The sequence below is a fragment of the Pyricularia oryzae genome, chromosome 4 (genome assembly GCF_000002495.2).
Source record: "Pyricularia oryzae 70-15 chromosome 4, whole genome shotgun sequence".
NCBI classification, from domain to species: domain Eukaryota; kingdom Fungi; phylum Ascomycota; class Sordariomycetes; order Magnaporthales; family Pyriculariaceae; genus Pyricularia; species Pyricularia oryzae.
This window is the reverse complement of record NC_017851.1, coordinates 5,425,770-5,442,822: the sequence shown is the minus strand read 5'-3', so window position 1 is coordinate 5,442,822 and position 17,053 is coordinate 5,425,770. Positions and strand designations below refer to the sequence as shown.

Below are 17,053 nucleotides of genomic sequence, written 5' to 3'. Positions count from 1 at the left end.
ATGCATCCGTTTGCCTCCCCCCTGGAAGCGGCGGAAAGATCAATCTCAGATACACAAGCACCCATTGGCTCGAAACCATGTGGTGAGTGAGGCAAAGCAACGTTCTTTTGTTCGGTCAACCAAAAAGTCCTTCGGAGTGTTTTTCCCCTGTGATTTGTCTATTTTATCCTCTCGGAATGTTTTGTTCACATCGATTACTTCCTCACCCAAGCCTAGCGGAAAAACCCCTGAATATCAAAAGCAAGGATTTGTTTTGGACTGCAGCCTTTTCTGGACCCTAGTGCGTCATACTACCTACAGAGTAGCACCACACGCCAAACACGTTCAAGAAACACAAGACAAGACACCAAAAAAAGCCTTTCTTCCAAGAAACGATGGTTGTTGTAACAGATCATCTCTTTGCCTTTTGCCTCTTTTATCTTTTGCTGCTGCATGTCAGACACGTGCTTGCATCTTGATCATCGTGGGTGCGACGTAGGCGTCCGGGTTTACATCCGGCTTACGCCCGTGGCCTGCCCTTGTTAGCCTGCTTCGTGTCCCCCTGGTGGCGTGGGATGGTGTGGTGTGCTGAGATTTCGCCCTATGAAAATACCTATGTACGTGCGGGCTGCAGCAAGTGTGCAACTATTGGGTGCTTTTTTTCTTTCTTTCTCTCGGTTCTTGTTTGCAAACATGTGCGTATGCATTCCAATTATGCCAAGGGCAACAACAAAAAGAGAATTAATTACCACATGCTCCATGTTCTTAGGATAAGCTAGCTAACCTGGTCAGTGACAATGTCATACATCCACATTGTCAGCTTTTGATTACGACCTGCGCACGCGGCCTTTGCATGTCAAGATGGGGCGTGTGCAAGTAAAAAGAACAAAGGAAACCCAAAAGTGTGGAAAGTTTGCCACAGTGGCGGTCAACGTGGCAAGCCAGAAAACCAAATATTCGTTTCCTTTTCAAACTTCTCAGCCACCTAATATCACCCAGTAAGCTCGTACCGTACTCGTCTTTCCAAAACCACCTACCTTTTGCAGCGTCTTGGAAAGCAGGCAGCATCACTGGCCAGTCGACCGAACCCACTGGCGATGTTATCGCAGAATGAACGTCCTGCTTTTTTCGCTTCGCGTAGGGCCTCGCATATTGTCCAATAGAAAGGTGACATGGCCCTTTTCACGACCCGCCTCACGTGTCCTGCTCGCAACATGTGAGCCGGTCAGGACCTTTGATGGGGTTTGATGGATTTTGTTTGGATCAAAGTCCACCGATGGCACGATGAGCATGGGGAAATGGTATCATGGGCCGCTGGGCGGATACCGAGATTGATCAGGGGGGCACAGGGGAGCTGGGACAGGACAGGACAGGACAGGACAGGACAGGACAGGACAGGACAGGACAGGACAGGACAGGACAGGACAGGACAGGACAGGACAGGAAAGGATAGACCATAATGGGAACCGAGATGCAGAGTCCTTATGGGCTGATTGATGTCGTGGCACGACTCTTCACGTCATGAAAGCCCAGACAAGCTTGGAGAGCATGTTCTTGGCTATTCCCGCCTGATCCTGGGCGCTGGCCTGATGAGGAGCTGTCGACGTGAAGAGCACTAGGGCAATCTTGGGAGCATGCCTTGATACCCGCCTACTCCTCGGGTGCTGTTGATCGTGATGGATATTGGCAACTGGTCAAGATTGTGGAACCTCGGCTTGGAGCGGAGTGACTATCGCCTGGTTGCAGGAGATGGTCAAAGTCTGGTTGAAGAAGTTGAAACCTTGAGAGACAAAGTGTCTCGGGTCCCAATTAGGCACAGCCTTGCGAGGAAGGCAAAGCATATATCATCAGGGGCTTCCCACTTTGACAGGTATGCGTGTTTGGACCTGGAGAAGTTGTCGGGTCAGACACCGGCAAAAGCTATGGGGAGGAGCAGAGCACATTACGAGGAAGCGAAAGCGGCGCGGACGGATAGTGCCGGACAAGGCGAGAGGGAAAGATGGAAGCTTTGGCCTAAATCGCTTTGATTAGACAATGATGCTCTTTCTTGATACATCAATGGTTCGATCAGGTGCTTTGGCTGGTTGTAGCTTTTAGTCATTTTGATGATGGGGAACAAATAAACAAAAAACAATGGTCTATTTGACTCGAGACTTGTAAAGCCACAAACCAGACATTTAAAACTTTGGCCATGCATGTGCGAACGCGACATGCTTTTTTTTACAGACACCTTTGGCAGCAAATTATGCACAAGAAACCAAAGAAGCGCGGGTAAACGAGAGCGGGTGTTTTGCAGGTCGACCCTTTTGTCTGTCCACAATCCCACACCATAGGAAAAAAAAAAAAAAAACACCCGATCGCATCTCGATTGGGATGGACCATAAGTTACCGTGGTAGTATCGGATTAATTGGCAAGATGGGATCCCGGCAAAAAGTGAGAAAAAGGGTCGAGATCAGACCGAGCCCCAAAGTTTAGAGTTTTTGCCAGTGCCATTCAGTCCCCGGAACAGAACAGACAAATGCCTCTTCCTCTCTCTCTCTCTCTCTCCACACTGGAACGGGATAGCGCTAAAAAAATGCGACTGTCGTTGAAAATAGCCCGATACGCGTCATGGTTTCTTTTCCCAAAAGAGGAGGGGAAAAAAGGTGGTCGTTGCTGGTCTTGGTCTAGAATTGACTAGTACGAACCTTGAGGGCAGCAGTGGTTCCGGTGTTGGTCGAACCAGTTCGCCAGCTGCTACTCTCCTGACTGGGGTTTTTGTTTGTGCATTTGTAACCTCAGATTAACTACCCGTTGATGAACGCTGGGGGGTTCATGCACCATCTCTGTCTGATTTTGAGTAGATGACAGACAGCCAGCCACGCCAAAGACAGCAAACGACAGAGCAGGCGGACAGATGGCTACATACTGCTTGGTTGGTAAGTACCGCAAGTCAGTCAAACTATATCTCGAGGCCAATGCGTGGACGTGCACCGAGGGCAAGGAAAGCACCACGTGTCGTACAAGCAGACCAGACAGAACAAACAGAACAGTACAGAACAGTACAGTAGAGTAAAGGACAGACCAAACCAGACCAGACCAGACCAGACCAGACCAGACCAGATCAGACCATCCCGTCGTGCAAAGAAAGAGGTGGCGCCTGCCGTGGTACTACTACCATGTATAACATTTAGCATTGTCACGTCAGACATTGTATCGTCCCAAGGCTTCAGTCATATTTTGCGAATTTAAAAGTACTTTGCAGTACAAAGTAAAAGTAAAGAAAAACAAGTAGTAGTAATTAGTAGTAACAGTAGTAGTACATGCAAACATGGCATCAGAAATCTCCCCCGGTGGACAGGGAAGATGCCAGCCGCTGTCCACCCCACATGCAAGGCACACCGAACTCGTCAAGGTGTCGACATATTGGTATGGATACTTTAATTTGCGTCGCACATGGGGTAGTCACCGGTTGCGGCGATCGTCCCATTTTTCCTCCTCCTTTTTTTTTTGCTGCTCCAAGATTGCGCCTTGGACTCGTTTGGGACTCGAGATCTTCGTTTCTCTCTCTCTTTCTCCCTCTCTCACAAAAAAAAAAAAAAACTTGGCGGGACAGGACAGGGGCAGGCCGGCAGTATAAACCGGCAGCTGAAGAGACGAAGCTGAAGATGAAAGCGGAAAAGGGGGGCGCCTTGCTCCATCTCCAAAAGACTCACTCACATTGCACCCGGTATGTGGTCAACATCTGCCAACAACCCTGCTGATGTGTGTGGTGAACGACTTTGTGGGACGGGACGGTGGCATCCTTGATATGGAACTAGGTCTGGTTCTGGTCTAGCATGGGCGCTTTGCTCATGCCCTCCACATCGCGCTAAAACCCCGTATACAGACGCCCACATAATGTCACCGAGCACTCGGAGAAAATAGTCTGAACGTGGATACCCAGCATTATCAGAAACGCGGGAAGAGACTGGATGCAGGTAGGCAAAAAAAAAGAAGAGGTAGTCTTGAGAGGCTGGGTAGGTAGGGAGGTAGATAGGGAGGTAGGTAGGGAGGTAGGTAAGGGAGGTTCGTAGCTACGCTAACCCACATTCATGAATTATTTATATTAACTTGGGTTCGTCCCTCGCATTTATATGCCCGGGGCAGTCAACGATCTTGTCTTTTTTTGTGCAAGCTCACTTGGACACATGTTCGTTTGTCAAAACCTTGCACACGTATAGAGCAAGGGCTATTTATTCTTTATGTTTGTGGTGGACGACGGGCGTGTGTTCCCCACCTGAGGACCGTGTTTTATATTGCGGCCGCCAGTCCGAAAAGACAAGGTAAGTTGCTCGTGTCGAGTGAAGTCAGTCACTCAAGAGAGACTTGAGAGAGAGAGAGAAAGAGGACGAATACATTGACAATAAGATTAAAAAGGTAAAGAAAAAGAAGGAAAAAAAAAGCTAGCTTCAACATGAACACCCCACAGCCGCCACCAGACGGCACAACAGGAGAACCACCTCCAAGTACAGGAGCAGGACCACCCCCAGGCTTCAGCGGACCACCGCCTGGAGCACTGGGACCTTGCAACTTTGGAGAGAACCTGGGCCCCAGGGCAGAGGCAGTGTCGTGGACGCTCATGGCAGTCACAACCATCTTTCTGCTGCTCAGGTTATATTGCAAATGGACAAAGTCCAACAGGCTCTGGTGGGACGATTGGCTGCTGATTCTTTCCTATGTAAGTGCCTCCTCTCTTTGCTTCACGACATGGGACCCGAGCCGAAACTAATGAACAACAAACAGGTGCTGTATGCCACGGCGGCAGTCATATTCAGCGTCAATGTCAGACACGGCATGGGCGTCCACGTCTGCGAGCTAGCCACGACGCGTCCACAGGAGCTCAGCACGGTGGCGCTGCTGAGTCTCGTCACGGGCTCCATCTCCATCGTGGCCACCATATGGTCCAAGACGTCGTTCGCCCTCACGCTGCTGCGCATAACGGACTACAGGTGGCTAAAGATCACGCTCTGGACCATGGTGGCGTTCCTGAACGTGGCCATGGGCATCAGTGCCGTCCTCACCATGGTGCAGTGCAGCCCGGTGCAGAAGAGCTGGAACACCTTTGCCGACGGCTACTGCTGGCGGGAGGCGTTTTCGGCTTATAGCGTCGCTTCGGCCATCTACTCGGGGCTTACCGATGTCGCCCTGGCCCTGCTGCCGTGGACGGTTATTTTGAACCTGCAGATGAAGCTGACGGAAAAGATTGGGGTAGCTGTTGCCATGAGTGCTGGCATCATGTATGTTGCGTTTTGCCCCTTTTCTTTCTTCTGGTTTTTTTTTTTTTTTTTTTTTTTTTTTTGGGTCACCACCCGGAAAACAAATAGTGCTAACATATGTACTTGCCATGTCCCCCAACATAGTGCCGCCGTAGCATCCTTTGTCAAGGCATCCCACATTCCAGAGCTTTCCCAGGGAGACTTTTCGTACGCCGGCTACCCGCTGGTGGTGTGGAGCGCCGCAGAGGTAGCCCTGACCATCATGGCCGCCTGCATTCCCGTCCTGCGCGTGCTGGTCCGTGATGTGAGGGACGCCTCGAAGCGTTACTATGGCCGCTCCAAGGACTCTGGGTCCGGCAACCAGACCAGCAGGGGCACCACGATATGGACCAAGGGGAGGAGCGAGCCCAGCAGCAGCAGCAGGAGGGTGACGATGACAAGCGACAAACAACAGCAACAACAACAAAGCCCGAGTGATGAGTATCAGCACCCGCACTTTCAGTTCCAAAAGAATCATCACATATACGAGCACGAGCACGAGCACGAGCACGAGCACGAGCACGAGCACGATCACAACCAGGAGCAAGAGCTTGAGCTCAACTACTTGGACATCCACCAGCCACCTCATCTCTCCGGTGCCGGCTCTGCTGGGTCACGACGGGTCCACGACGATGCCGAGTTGAGCGACAGCTGGTCGCAGCGCAACATTCTCCACAGCGACAGCGAAGCAGGCAACAACCCCTTTGACGATGGTCAGAGTCAGCAGACAACCACCACCGGGCTCAACATACCTCGATCAGGTCGCGTCTCCCCCCTTCGTCCTGCAAGCCCCTGGCCGCTACACAGCTTGGAGACTGATGGTGAGGCAGCCCCGAGGGGTCAGATGAGGGCTGCTGCTGGCGCTGGGATGAATGGAGGAAGCTCTGCATCCAGATCATATTAGACTAGTCTAGTCCTAGTTCTAGTCTAGATCTAGAAGTAGACTAGTCTATCTAGTTCTAGTTCTAGATAGTTGTAGTCGGACGTCTGCAACTCAACCAGACGAGTCTGCTGATATTTGGGGCTCAGAGACTCAGAGACGCCTAGAATATACCAGTTGATTTTTTTCTTGTTCAAGTATATGTCCATGGTACGATGGTGGAATATTGGCGCGGCACTCCCCGCTGCATGACAAAGTTGCCTTTTTCGGCACTGACACAAAACACATCAGCCGAAACATGAACTTGGCAGCGTAAAGGTTCACGCCAACTAGAATTAGTCGCTAGATCGGCCAAAGGAAGAACATGTCTCGACTTGTACGCCCTCATCGATCTGAACGTATCCTGTAGCTGAACAGACTGATGACGGTCATCCGGCCGAAAGCAGAACATACTCGGCAAGGTATCGCTTTCAGATTACTAAATATTACGTAGTACAACACCACACTTTTTTTTTTACCACGTTGGACCCTGAATGTACTGCCTACCTTTTTCCATTTTCGTAAACTCGGCATACTCTTTTGTGCACGACACCCCTGACATGGTTCAGCAGCCTTGCCCATTTCTGCAGTAGCTGAACCCAAAAAGCGAATTGTGTGCAGAAGGATATGAAACATGAACATCTGCTCCGTGGTGCCTGTGATCAGACTTTATTTTTGCTCCGCGGCTTGACATTGCATGAAAAAGGGGGTTTGCAAACAGGTTCGGGGATCAAACCCTGCTGATTATACCTACGTGGTACTTGGTTGGAGTATATTCTAGTTCTAGAAACTAGAAATTACGAGCTCGCACCAGTATCAGATCAAGCATTGGCCCATCCGCTCTCCTCCTTGAGCCAAGCCTCAAAGCCAAGCATGCGTCCCGCCTCGTCCGAAGCCGTCTCGTCAAGCTCGACGCCGTATCCCTCGCGTTCGAAAAAGCCAAACATGCTACCCAGCTCACCCAGAGCCCACAGCAGCACTCCACCCAGGGGCCACCAGGCCTGCGGCAGAGTCTTGCCGGTCACGCGCGAAAACACCTCCTTGACCTGATCGAGGGACAGCTCGTCGCCCGCCACCCCGATCGCCGCGTTCCTGTACCTGCCGCCCTGATCGCCGTCGTCGAGGTCGGCCAGCAGCGCCCTGGCCGCGACCCTGCCGACGTCGCGCACGCTGACCAGCTGCAGCTTCCTGCCTGGCGACAGCGCCGCCGCCCACGCCGCCACCATGACGGAGCAGGCCATTCCCGGGTTCAGGTTGTCCATGAAGGCGACGGGGCGGACGATGGTGTAGCTGAACCCGGGCGTCTGCTGCTGCTGCTGCTGCTTGTCGCGCAGGTGCAGCTCCACGAGGTGCTTCTGCCGAAAGTGCGGCACGTCCGTCTCGTTGGTCCAGCTCCGGTCGTCGCCGCCGCGGTCGACCGAGCTAAACACCACGCGCCCCACGCCGTGCGCCACCGCCGCGTCGATAAAAGGGATCGCCACCTCGTCCTCGCCGGGCCCGCGGCCGTGGTTGGGCGTCGTGACGACAAAGACGGCCGAGATGTCGCTGGCCCCCGCGGCCGAAAAAACCTCCTCCGGCTTGCTCATGTCGCCCTGGACGAGCTCGACCGCCGCGTGTCGGCCGGCGAGCTGCTGCGCCTTGGCGGACTGCCTGTTGCGCGTCAGCGCCAGCACCCGCGGCGCCGGCGTCGATGGCCTGCGGTCTTCCAGGAGAGCCCGGATCACTGCTCCACCCTGTTGGCCGGTGGCGCCGACGACGAGGATGGTTGCTGGGGTTTTGGATGCCATTTTTGGTGAGTTTTGGTGAGTACCTCTTTGCCGCTTGTTTGCCTTGTTTGCCTTGTTTGCCTTGTGTTGAAAATTGTCTATTTGTTTTCAGTTCCTTGCACAGACAGTGCTTGTAGTCAATCTCTAGATCTAGGTTCTAATGTGAGCAACGTTGTGGTTGCATATCGGATGTCCGAATCACTAGCAAAATGCAAGACGTCACTTGTGTATAGCGTCAACAAAACCCTTGGGGTCTTTCGCATTGGTCCATCAACCTGCAAGTCAAGACCTAAGAAGAAAGAAACATGCACCAAAGAGTTAGTCATCTGGCGGACAAGACGAGCCGCATCAATCAGAACCGACCCCCTAAAAATACTCAAGTTATGGGTGGTTATTCACGTGGAGGCACCGATGAGCGTAACACAGGTACTGGGGAATTCACCAACGTCGTTACTCCTCGGCAAGTCTCCTTGTAAATATCCAACACCCAGCAATGATAATCCACCCTCAAATAGGACTTCAACTAGAACTAGACCTAGTTTCTCGTTTGAAGATGAGTGAAACAAAGGCAATTATATGATACAATACCAAGAAGTGAAAATTAAGCTTAAATTTCGATCAACAAGATACTTGTTTTAAACTGGGGATAGGGAAAAAGTACGAGAAAGGACTTTGACTACTATAGTAGATACCTATTCCATAATATCTTGTCGGACATTATGTACGTGGTAAATAAATATTAAACTAATGCACGCCAATAAGGTTAGCCATAACAAGAAAGTAGCGCTTCCCTTCGTTCAGAGTCTTCTGCGAAATATACATTGTACCTTGTAGTAAACGGTTCTCTGTAAGGCAGCTTGGCGGAGAATGTAACAGCAACATTGCCCCACCAAGCAGTTCGTTGCTACTGTTACTTTTGTAGTGATTCTGATTCTAGCCTCCAGCGGGTTTGTACGGGAATGCAGACGCGCGTGTTACGATACCACATGACGTAATCATGCAAACATCGAATGGGAGAAGACGTATTTCTGATGATTTCTTGTGACTCCATCACAGTGGGGTGACTTTTTTTCCCCCGCCATACCTAACCCAACCAAAGTGGGTGTAAAGTTAGCTGCTACGGAGGGAGGGCGTTTGTTGTCTGCAAACTGCCCATGCATGGACGGACATGTTTACCGGTGAAATGAGAGATAAATAAAAAAAAAAATTAAAAAAATCAAAAAAAAAAATCAATTAAGCTTTACAATTTTCAAGTCGTTCCTCGGACCCAAGTTTTCAGAAAACCGTCTTCGTCTCTGTTTACTTGAGTAGCATCATAGCATCATTCCCCTCAATCCTCGACTCTTCAACCACTATCAGACGTGTGGATAGTTAGTGCATAGCCTTTTTTGAAACGTCTGCTATTGGTTCATTCAAGTGTTGGTCACAAATCGCTCCATCTGTTTCGCGCAGAACAAAATATGTGATCAACTCGGCTCACCTTGCCTTGGTCTTTTAGCTAACATGGAAGCCATTCAGAAGAAAAGACTGGTGTTGATCACAATACCAGCACATATCACCAGGCCATGGTTGGCCCTTCCGTTGTCCATCTGCCCGATGGACAGACTTTTACAGTCACCCCGGTCTTTGCGGGTTTCTTTTTCAAGTCGCACGAGCTCACCCACCAGCATGCATTCCCAGTCGGCTGGACAGTAGTTCTGCACACTCAGGAAAGTCTATCAGCCTCGGCCGCTCCAGAAGCCGGCAGCAACGGCAAGGAGAATGACCAGCAGGACAATGACGACGATGACCTGCAGCCGATCAGGCCCTTCTCCCGTCCAACCCTGCAGGGAGACTGTCTGTTCATCAGCTCCATCAGCAACCCTTCCAGCAGCGAGTTTGCGCCGCCGGCCAGTCCGACGCGGCAGATAGCCATGATGCTCTGGGTCACGCTCTACTGGTACTTTCACGAGCCCGCCCCCTCCCCGATCCTGCCCGCTACGGCACTGTCGGCCTCTACGCCAGAAGCGGGCCGGCCCCGAGGCGAGTGGCGCATCAACATCAAGCGCAGCGGCGTGCTGCGTGAGAAGAACCTGCTGCCCAAGCTGGAGAGGATGGGACTCATCACCACCCTGGCCTCCTCGGCCGGGCCTGCCGACGGCGACGCTGGGTGGGACGACATGTTTGTCACCAGGAACGCCTTTTGGCAGATCCCCGGGAGGCTGTTCCTGTTCACGCTGGCGCCGAAGCCCCGGGACGGCAGCGCCGGCGATTCCCGCGCCGGCACCCCCTCGGGCAGCAGACCGACCTCCCCCACCGCCAGATCCACCACCTCATCGTCGATGCGCCCGCAGCCCCTCGTGCCGGTGTCGTCGTTCCCCATGGGTCCCTTCCACAGCTCCGCCCACCTGCCGACCTACTACCCTCCCGCGCCGGCCCAGTACACCACGACCAACGGGGTGCGGCATCCGATCCGACCCCGGCCGCCGAGGCAGGGCGAGGTCTTTTACAGCCGCTTCGTGCCCACGGCCGGCGCGTACCTCTCGTTCCGCGTCGCGTCGCGCGACCCCAACCCCGTGCCCTACGGCGGGCCCCTGGGCCCGGGACGCGGGTCCTGCAGGATCGGCGCGGGGGCCGCCGCCAACGCGCACCTGGCGTCGCTGCCGGACGCGAGCCTGCTGCAGATGTGGATGGCCAAGCCGCGCGTGTCGGCGTTCTGGGGCGAGTACACGCCGACGTTCCTGTCCGCGGCGCTCGCGTCGCGCAACTCGTTCCCCGTCGTCGCGCTCTGGGACGGCATCCCGTTTGCCTACCTCGAGATCTACTGGCTGCGCGAGGACCCCGTCGCCAGGTGTCTCGGCCCCGGCGCGGTCGACGACTGGGACAGGGGCGTCCACGTCTTTGTCGGCGAGGAGTGGGCCAGGGGAGAGGTCCAGCTGTGGCTGAGCAGCGCCGTCCACTGGATCCTGGCCGCCGATTACAGGACCATGAGCGTCTGCGTGGAGCCCAGGGTCGATAATGCCAAGTGAGTTTTTTTTTTTTTTTTTTTTTTTTTTTTTTTTTTTTGGAAAGTAGCACTGTGTTGACTGACCCCCGACGGGGGAGCTTGATCACCGATGCTGACGACAGACCGACTACCCCTACAGGTTCATTCGACATCTCCAGGCTGGAGGCTTTGAAAAGGAGGCCGAGCTCACTCTTCCTCATAAGCAAGCCTGGTTCGGTCGGTTAAGAAGGCAAAATTGGGAGGGACCAAGTTTATGTATGATGTTGGGCACAGAAAACATGCAGTCAGCCAGACCAGCGTAATTTGTGCCAACTACCTTACGTACCTACCTAGCACTTACCTTGCATACCTTGCCTAGTAAATATCCAATTGAACAGAAGCCCTATTTCGCGTTTTGATCGCCTGCTTCTTTACCCAAGCTACTTTTTCAATTCGTAGCAAATCTTTAACCTGGTCAAAGTCGAAAAAATGACGAGTCCAACTCTAGACCAGGTAGAGTAGAAAAGAACCGTTGCTAGGAGCTGTCAGACTGTCAGTGTCATTTCCCGACGAGTCATGTGCGTGGTAAACCCGTCCAGCCAGTTCCAAGCAGCTCTCCTCGACACCACCATCCCCCCCACCTCCACAGGCCCCTGTCGGTCCGAGCCGGTGGGGCTCTTTTCGCTATTGATCTTCTCTTCTTTTCCAACAATTGCCATTGCATGACAGCTACAACCACAAAGTCAAAGTAGCGGTTTTGTTATTCATCTCTTTTTTCCACAGCAATGTTCCAAGCTTGCTTGACACGTTGATCAATCGTCAGCAAAACTCTCTTTTTTTTTTTTTTTTTTTTTTTTTTTTTTTTTTTTTTTTTTTTTTTTTTTCAAAATAGGTGACAAAAACTTTGGTGGCCAAAATCTCGATTCATATCTAACCGCTGAACCTTGACCTGATCTATGATCGCCGATGAACCACTGAAACCTCTGCCGTTGAATCCCTGCCCGCAGATGTCTGCGTTGACGTCATGGGGGATTGGCGCGGGCGCGTCAAAACAGTACGTGGTAAATCGCTTCGGACGGACGGCCTGGGAGTGGTGACGAACAGAAGCGGGCGGATCCGCATCGTTGTTCCTGGCGCTCTAGAAATAGATAGATAGATGGGCCTCCACTGTCTGCATGTGAAATTGGTAGAAATAAAAGATTACTTTCCTGGTCCAGTTCGAATTGGAAAGAAACCTCCCGAATACGCATTCTCCCTTTGTCCATGCTCCCCTCCATTTGATCCACTCGACCCGGTTGTTGTCCTGGGGAATATCATACGTGACCGTCGATTGATAAGAGGTTTCGTCTGCCCCTCCTTAGCATGGGCAATATTCATTAGCAACACTTCCCACGAACTGCGTCTGCTATCGAATTCGACTACATCCAGGCCGCAGAACAAATCGACTTTGCAAAATCTCAACGATTATCAGTAACAAAATAATACGCTTGCAAACTTGCCAAAATGCTATCGACAAAAACTCCAACCACGACTTCAACAACCGCCATGCCGTCAGCAACCCCGGCCCAGCGGCCCCAGCTTCAATCCAGGCGCAAACCCTCTCTTTGGGCTTGGGGCAGCATCCGGACGGGCCTCGGGACAGCCGAGCAACCCCAGCCCCGCCGCAGCCGCCGTGCCGAGTTTAAAGCCGATCCGATCTTGTACATCCTCTCAACTCTCGCCATGACTGACAGCCTGCTGGTCTACCTGAACATGCAAGGCCCCTCGGGCCCGGCCTCGTCCATCTTTTCCATCGCCGTCCTGTGCCTGCTTCTACCTTTCATTCTTGCCGGAATCGGTCTCCTTCTGCTTCTCCGTCTTGCTGCTCTTCTTGTCCTTCGGGCCCGCGTCTCCGCCCTCGTCCTCTTCGCCACCGTCATCGGAGCTACGCTTCCGCTGCTTGTGCCGCTCCGCTTCTAGGACTTCCTTGACCTCTTCGGACCCACCAAGGTCCGCCTTCTCGTCCCAGTCGACGTCGTACTCGGAGGCGACATGCGCCACCTCGGCCCTCAACGCGTTGGCTTCGCGCACCAGTCGCTCCCAGCGGGGAACGTCGAACCCGCGCGCCTCGTACAAAGCCTCCCGACGTCGACTGACCGTAATGTTCATGGCTGCCTTGTACGAAAGGTCTCGGCTGATGTACAGAAACCACAAGTACCCACCCATGATGGTCGTTAACCCGGCCAGGTACGTGATGGGCTCCACGAGGTCCCAGCCAGCCTCAGTGTGGAATGTGACATAGTAGACAACGCCCCACCAACCACTCAGCATGGCGAAGCCGCCTTGAGCCAGACGGTGCGCCCCGCGGTGCGCGAGCTTATCACACTCCGATTTGATGTCGGTCAGGCGGGCGATAGACCTCGACATGCGCCGGAGCCGGCTGCGCATGTAGTGAGTGCGGTCCGCGAACGACGGCACCCCGACGTGCATCGACAGGTTGTAGCCTTCAACCTCGATGGCGAACTCGCGGCCCCGCGCCGCGTCGCGAATGAAGTCGCCCATCTCTGTGCTGCTACTCCACCGCACCCAGCGCTTCTCCTTGTCATCCCGTGACTCGGCCTCGTGGCCCAGGCCAGAGTAGGAAGCGACATGCGGGGACTCTGACTTGTCTTCTTTCTTTTTCGCGTGTCTGGGACGGCCCTCGGCTGCATTATCGGCGTCGCCCGTATCTTCAGCACGGAAATATATGCTCGGTATCTTTTCTTTACCATTCTCCACAACAGGTGGCAGCTCGGCTTGTATTAGGCGTTCTACGTACGACAGGGGCTGCTGTGGGTGAATCAGTAGCGCAAGCGGTTGGATCCTGTCGTTGGAAGATATCGAGCGGCCAAAGTCCTTGCTATTGCTGTCATTATAGTCATTGTTTTGACTGTTCTTTTCGACCGATACGGGTAGCGGGAGGATGAGTTTCAAAAGACGTGTCGGCGTTGTCAAAAGCTTGCCTGTATTTGGAGTAAAGAAGGGTTAGAAAGAATCTAGACTAGACTAGAACAAAAGCAAGACATAAAATAGAACTGCAGCGTTACCTTTCGACAGTGGCTCCTCTTCCTTCTTCTCATGGCCCTTGGGATCGACAGGCGGCTTGTCGGCGTCTTGTCTGTGCCACGGTCGCTCAATTTGATGTTGTCTCAGGACCACTTCCTGCTCCTGCTCATCCAGGCCCTGTTGATTGAGATCGCGAGCTCGCGACGCGTATTTGTTCCCGTCATCTTCTTTGCGAGGGTATCGTACAACGGTTGACGAGAAGCCTCTCAGGTTATGGGTTTGTGAGCTGGGTAGTATTCTGTGAGGAATTTTGTTTGGTTTCGGCCGTGTCACCTGCAACGCTGCCAGCCGAACTGACAAGAGTCGCGGCGCATGGTTCATTGTGGTGAGCCGGGGCCGCGCTTGTCTCTGGTTCCAGTGAAAATTGTTGTTCGGAGAGTCTGTGAGCCGATACTGTGGCTGGACTATTCCATCAAAGTCGGCTTTTTGGTTTTGGTTTCGAATCTAAGGTTAGGTAAGATGGGCAGAAGGCCGCGTCCCATCCAATACCATTCTACTGCAAAGTATTGCATCTTGAAGTGCAGCTGGCAGGTGCCGCCTCAGTAGTTGGGATAACAAATGACGTCATGATACGGCAGCTCCCGTCAAGGTCAACTGAACATGGAATTCTGACATGGAATTCTTGCTGATCGACAACTGGATGATTTACGAAAAGCAAGCTGAAATTTCACTGCCATCTCTCTATTAACCCCCCGAAATATACCTACCATACCAACATACTGAAATATCGTACGCACATTACAGTACTGCATCTCAGGCCTTTTGCAGCCGCTGGGAATACAGTCGTCACCATCAGTCCCCACTTGTTAGTGCGGTGGATCATCAATACCACGCGTGACGGTACACCGGCCTGACCAGGTTTTCAAGTGAAATTCCCGAAAAACATGGCCTCAGTTGTAATACAGAAACCGCCTACTTCTAGGGCCTACGATCATTTCTAATTTAGGAAAAAAGACATTATATGGAATTCGAGCTAACCAAGCTAACTAACACCGATTAAGCCAGATCCATTGAAACATTAATTGACCACAACCACTCGGGCTGTGTTGCCCAACTAACTGCATGCTCACCATGCTCCACCAACCAGCAACGACCGTGGCATTAAACACCCATTATACCTGCAGCCCTAGAGTGGACTAGACTAACAGTCTCCTCTAGGTGCAGTTGGTGCAAGTGACACATGAGATGTACACAGCTTGCTTACCCGCAGCTCCCAGGTTGTCGCTTCCCGGCCTGGACAGGATGGCGAGGCCGGAGCCGGTGCAGTCGCTGTGGTCGTTGCTACAAACCAGTGTTTGATCCAGTCAGTCAGGAAACAGTCCAACGGCAACGTCTGGCCGTATACTAGAGGGCTTTTGAACATACTCAAACAGCCTGCAGAGGGCGCCCGCATCGGGACCCGCCGAGCCAATGTTCCGGACGTAGTTCTCCGGGAGGCGCTGGCATTGCGTCCTCCAGTCCCCTGTGGCGGCGCCGACAAAGAGGTTACGGCACTCTCCACCCCAGCCTGACTGGGTGCAGATGAAGACCTATAATTTCGGGGAGTGACGGGACGGCTGTTAGATTCGTGGTGTAACTTTCTTCACGATTGACGAGATGCACGTCAAGATGAAGACGAGGAGACACGCGGGTATCTGCATACATTGCCTGCGACGAGCTCGGCGGCTGGTGCAGCCATGGCCAGCGGGAGGGCCAGGAGGGTGGTGAGGCCGAGGAACTTCATGATGACGATTTTGTCAATGAGGAAGATAGAAATCTGGTTGGCTGGAAGTGGAAATTGCTGGAGTGTTGACTGAATTAAAGGCAGAGAACTCTACTTGTGAGACTGCTGGCTTCTTGTCTAGTTCATGTCTCAGCACGGAAGACGGGCTCTTTTATAGACACACGGAATCACCTCGACAGCCCGCAAGGTGCGGAATCGCCGATGCGATCACGCCTCATTCGGGCAATAACCTGACCGAGATACTACCTAATGCTGTGAAATGCGGACTAATACGATGTTTTTTGTTCATGGTCTTTTGGCCGTGTAAGCACCTCGCAGATCACGAGTTGCAGTACGAGGCAATATGCAGCTCGCCTGCTACGAGCGAGCCAACCAGAAGGGGCTGATGGCATTTGTGGACTTTGACGTACCTAAACGTGAGCAGTTTCCTGAGGTTTCTCCGCTATTATTCTTAGTGTTTAATATAACTAGACCAAGTTGAAGATCGTATGTTGCTCGAGGCAGCAGTAGGAAAACCGACGCTAGTTGGTGCGGTTGGCAGATGGAGCTAGATTATTATAAACTCCCTGCATACATATGTAGGTTACCTACCCTGGCAGATACCTACATAGGTAATTAGGTACCTCACTAAGAGATCTAGGTAGTGAGGCATGGGCGGCTGCTGACGAGGAGGAGAATAAAGAGGGGTAAAATTGACGTGTACGGGTGAAGCGGAAAAGTATTATGCATATAACCTGTGCAATGACTCCGAAAATCAACAAAAGCGGCTACGTGGTATAACGGTCATTATTGCTGCCTTCCAATCGTGCCAATGCACAATGCCGTTAGCAGCAGACGCGGGTTCGACTCCCGCCGTAGTCAACTACGGTACCACTAATCTGGCATATCATTTTTGCTTTTTTGCGTCTTTATCCTTTGCTCTCTCCAATTAATGTCGTTGGTTTTTTTTTTTTTTTTTTTTTTTTTTTTTTTTTTTCGCCTCCTTTGAATTCTACCGGTATATATATTCTTTGGTCCTCCTCGACGTGCCCTCCTCAAACGCAATATTCAATTTATATTCAATGTGTCGTCGCACTTTTTGCTACGGAATCCTGCTGTCATCAAGCGCCGACAAAATTTTCTGAAACATAATTCCAAGAAATACTCAGACCTCGCCAGCCCATTTCTAATCTAGATTCTACCTTTGAGCAGTGGTATCTTCTTTTGCACAAGAAAAAAGAAATCAGTGGAATATGCCATCTGTAAGCTGACAACAGGTCGCGAGACTCTTAATAATCAACGAGCTGACACTTTTGCACATTGCATAGTAATTGAGAGTGGTCCTCCAGAATTTTGTCTTG

The 17,053-nt window shown here is 52.2% G+C and overlaps 7 protein-coding genes and 1 non-coding gene across 8 annotated transcripts; 5 read left to right on the top strand and 3 right to left on the bottom strand.

The window, feature by feature from the left end:
- Positions 1-1,345: 1,345 nt before the first annotated feature.
- On the top strand, positions 1,346-3,076 carry MGG_17280 (uncharacterized protein). Its single transcript, XM_003717602.1, has one exon. The coding sequence runs from the start codon at positions 1,656-1,658 to the stop codon at positions 2,004-2,006; it is 351 nt and encodes a 116-aa protein (XP_003717650.1). The 5' UTR covers positions 1,346-1,655; the 3' UTR covers positions 2,007-3,076.
- A 214-nt stretch (positions 3,077-3,290) lies between these two features.
- On the top strand, positions 3,291-3,891 carry MGG_17279 (uncharacterized protein; the record flags this gene model as incomplete). The annotated part of the gene is made up of 3 exons (XM_003717601.1): positions 3,291-3,388; positions 3,576-3,689; positions 3,849-3,891. The coding sequence occupies 3 exons, from the start codon at positions 3,291-3,293 to the stop codon at positions 3,889-3,891; spliced, it is 255 nt and encodes an 84-aa protein (XP_003717649.1).
- Positions 3,892-3,990: 99 nt separating this feature from the next.
- On the top strand, positions 3,991-6,556 carry MGG_13656 (uncharacterized protein). The gene is made up of 3 exons (XM_003717600.1): positions 3,991-4,679; positions 4,745-5,238; positions 5,362-6,556. Exons 1-3 carry the CDS (start codon positions 4,416-4,418, stop codon positions 6,158-6,160), a joined length of 1,557 nt encoding a protein of 518 aa, XP_003717648.1. The 5' UTR covers positions 3,991-4,415; the 3' UTR covers positions 6,161-6,556.
- Positions 6,557-6,758: 202 nt separating this feature from the next.
- Positions 6,759-8,260, bottom strand: MGG_09705 (nucleoside-diphosphate-sugar epimerase). The gene has a single exon (XM_003717599.1). It carries the CDS (start codon positions 7,960-7,962, stop codon positions 6,997-6,999), a length of 966 nt encoding a protein of 321 aa, XP_003717647.1. The 5' UTR covers positions 7,963-8,260; the 3' UTR covers positions 6,759-6,996.
- An 817-nt stretch (positions 8,261-9,077) lies between these two features.
- MGG_09706 (aerobactin siderophore biosynthesis protein iucB) lies at positions 9,078-11,448 on the top strand. The gene is made up of 3 exons (XM_003717598.1): positions 9,078-9,311; positions 9,460-10,945; positions 11,067-11,448. Exons 2-3 carry the CDS (start codon positions 9,507-9,509, stop codon positions 11,227-11,229), a joined length of 1,602 nt encoding a protein of 533 aa, XP_003717646.1. The 5' UTR covers positions 9,078-9,311; positions 9,460-9,506; the 3' UTR covers positions 11,230-11,448.
- A 522-nt stretch (positions 11,449-11,970) lies between these two features.
- Positions 11,971-14,502, bottom strand: MGG_13655 (uncharacterized protein). The gene is made up of 2 exons (XM_003717597.1): positions 13,972-14,502; positions 11,971-13,887 (listed from the first exon to the last, which is right to left on the bottom strand). Exons 1-2 carry the CDS (start codon positions 14,309-14,311, stop codon positions 12,719-12,721), a joined length of 1,509 nt encoding a protein of 502 aa, XP_003717645.1. The 5' UTR covers positions 14,312-14,502; the 3' UTR covers positions 11,971-12,718.
- A 309-nt stretch (positions 14,503-14,811) lies between these two features.
- On the bottom strand, positions 14,812-15,861 carry MGG_13654 (uncharacterized protein). The gene is made up of 3 exons (XM_003717596.1): positions 15,633-15,861; positions 15,356-15,519; positions 14,812-15,271 (listed from the first exon to the last, which is right to left on the bottom strand). The coding sequence occupies exons 1-3, from the start codon at positions 15,711-15,713 to the stop codon at positions 15,145-15,147; spliced, it is 372 nt and encodes a 123-aa protein (XP_003717644.1). The 5' UTR covers positions 15,714-15,861; the 3' UTR covers positions 14,812-15,144.
- A 617-nt stretch (positions 15,862-16,478) lies between these two features.
- On the top strand, positions 16,479-16,574 carry MGG_20222. Its single transcript has one exon. It is a non-coding gene; the product is annotated as a tRNA-Gly (tRNA).
- Positions 16,575-17,053: the final 479 nt, after the last annotated feature.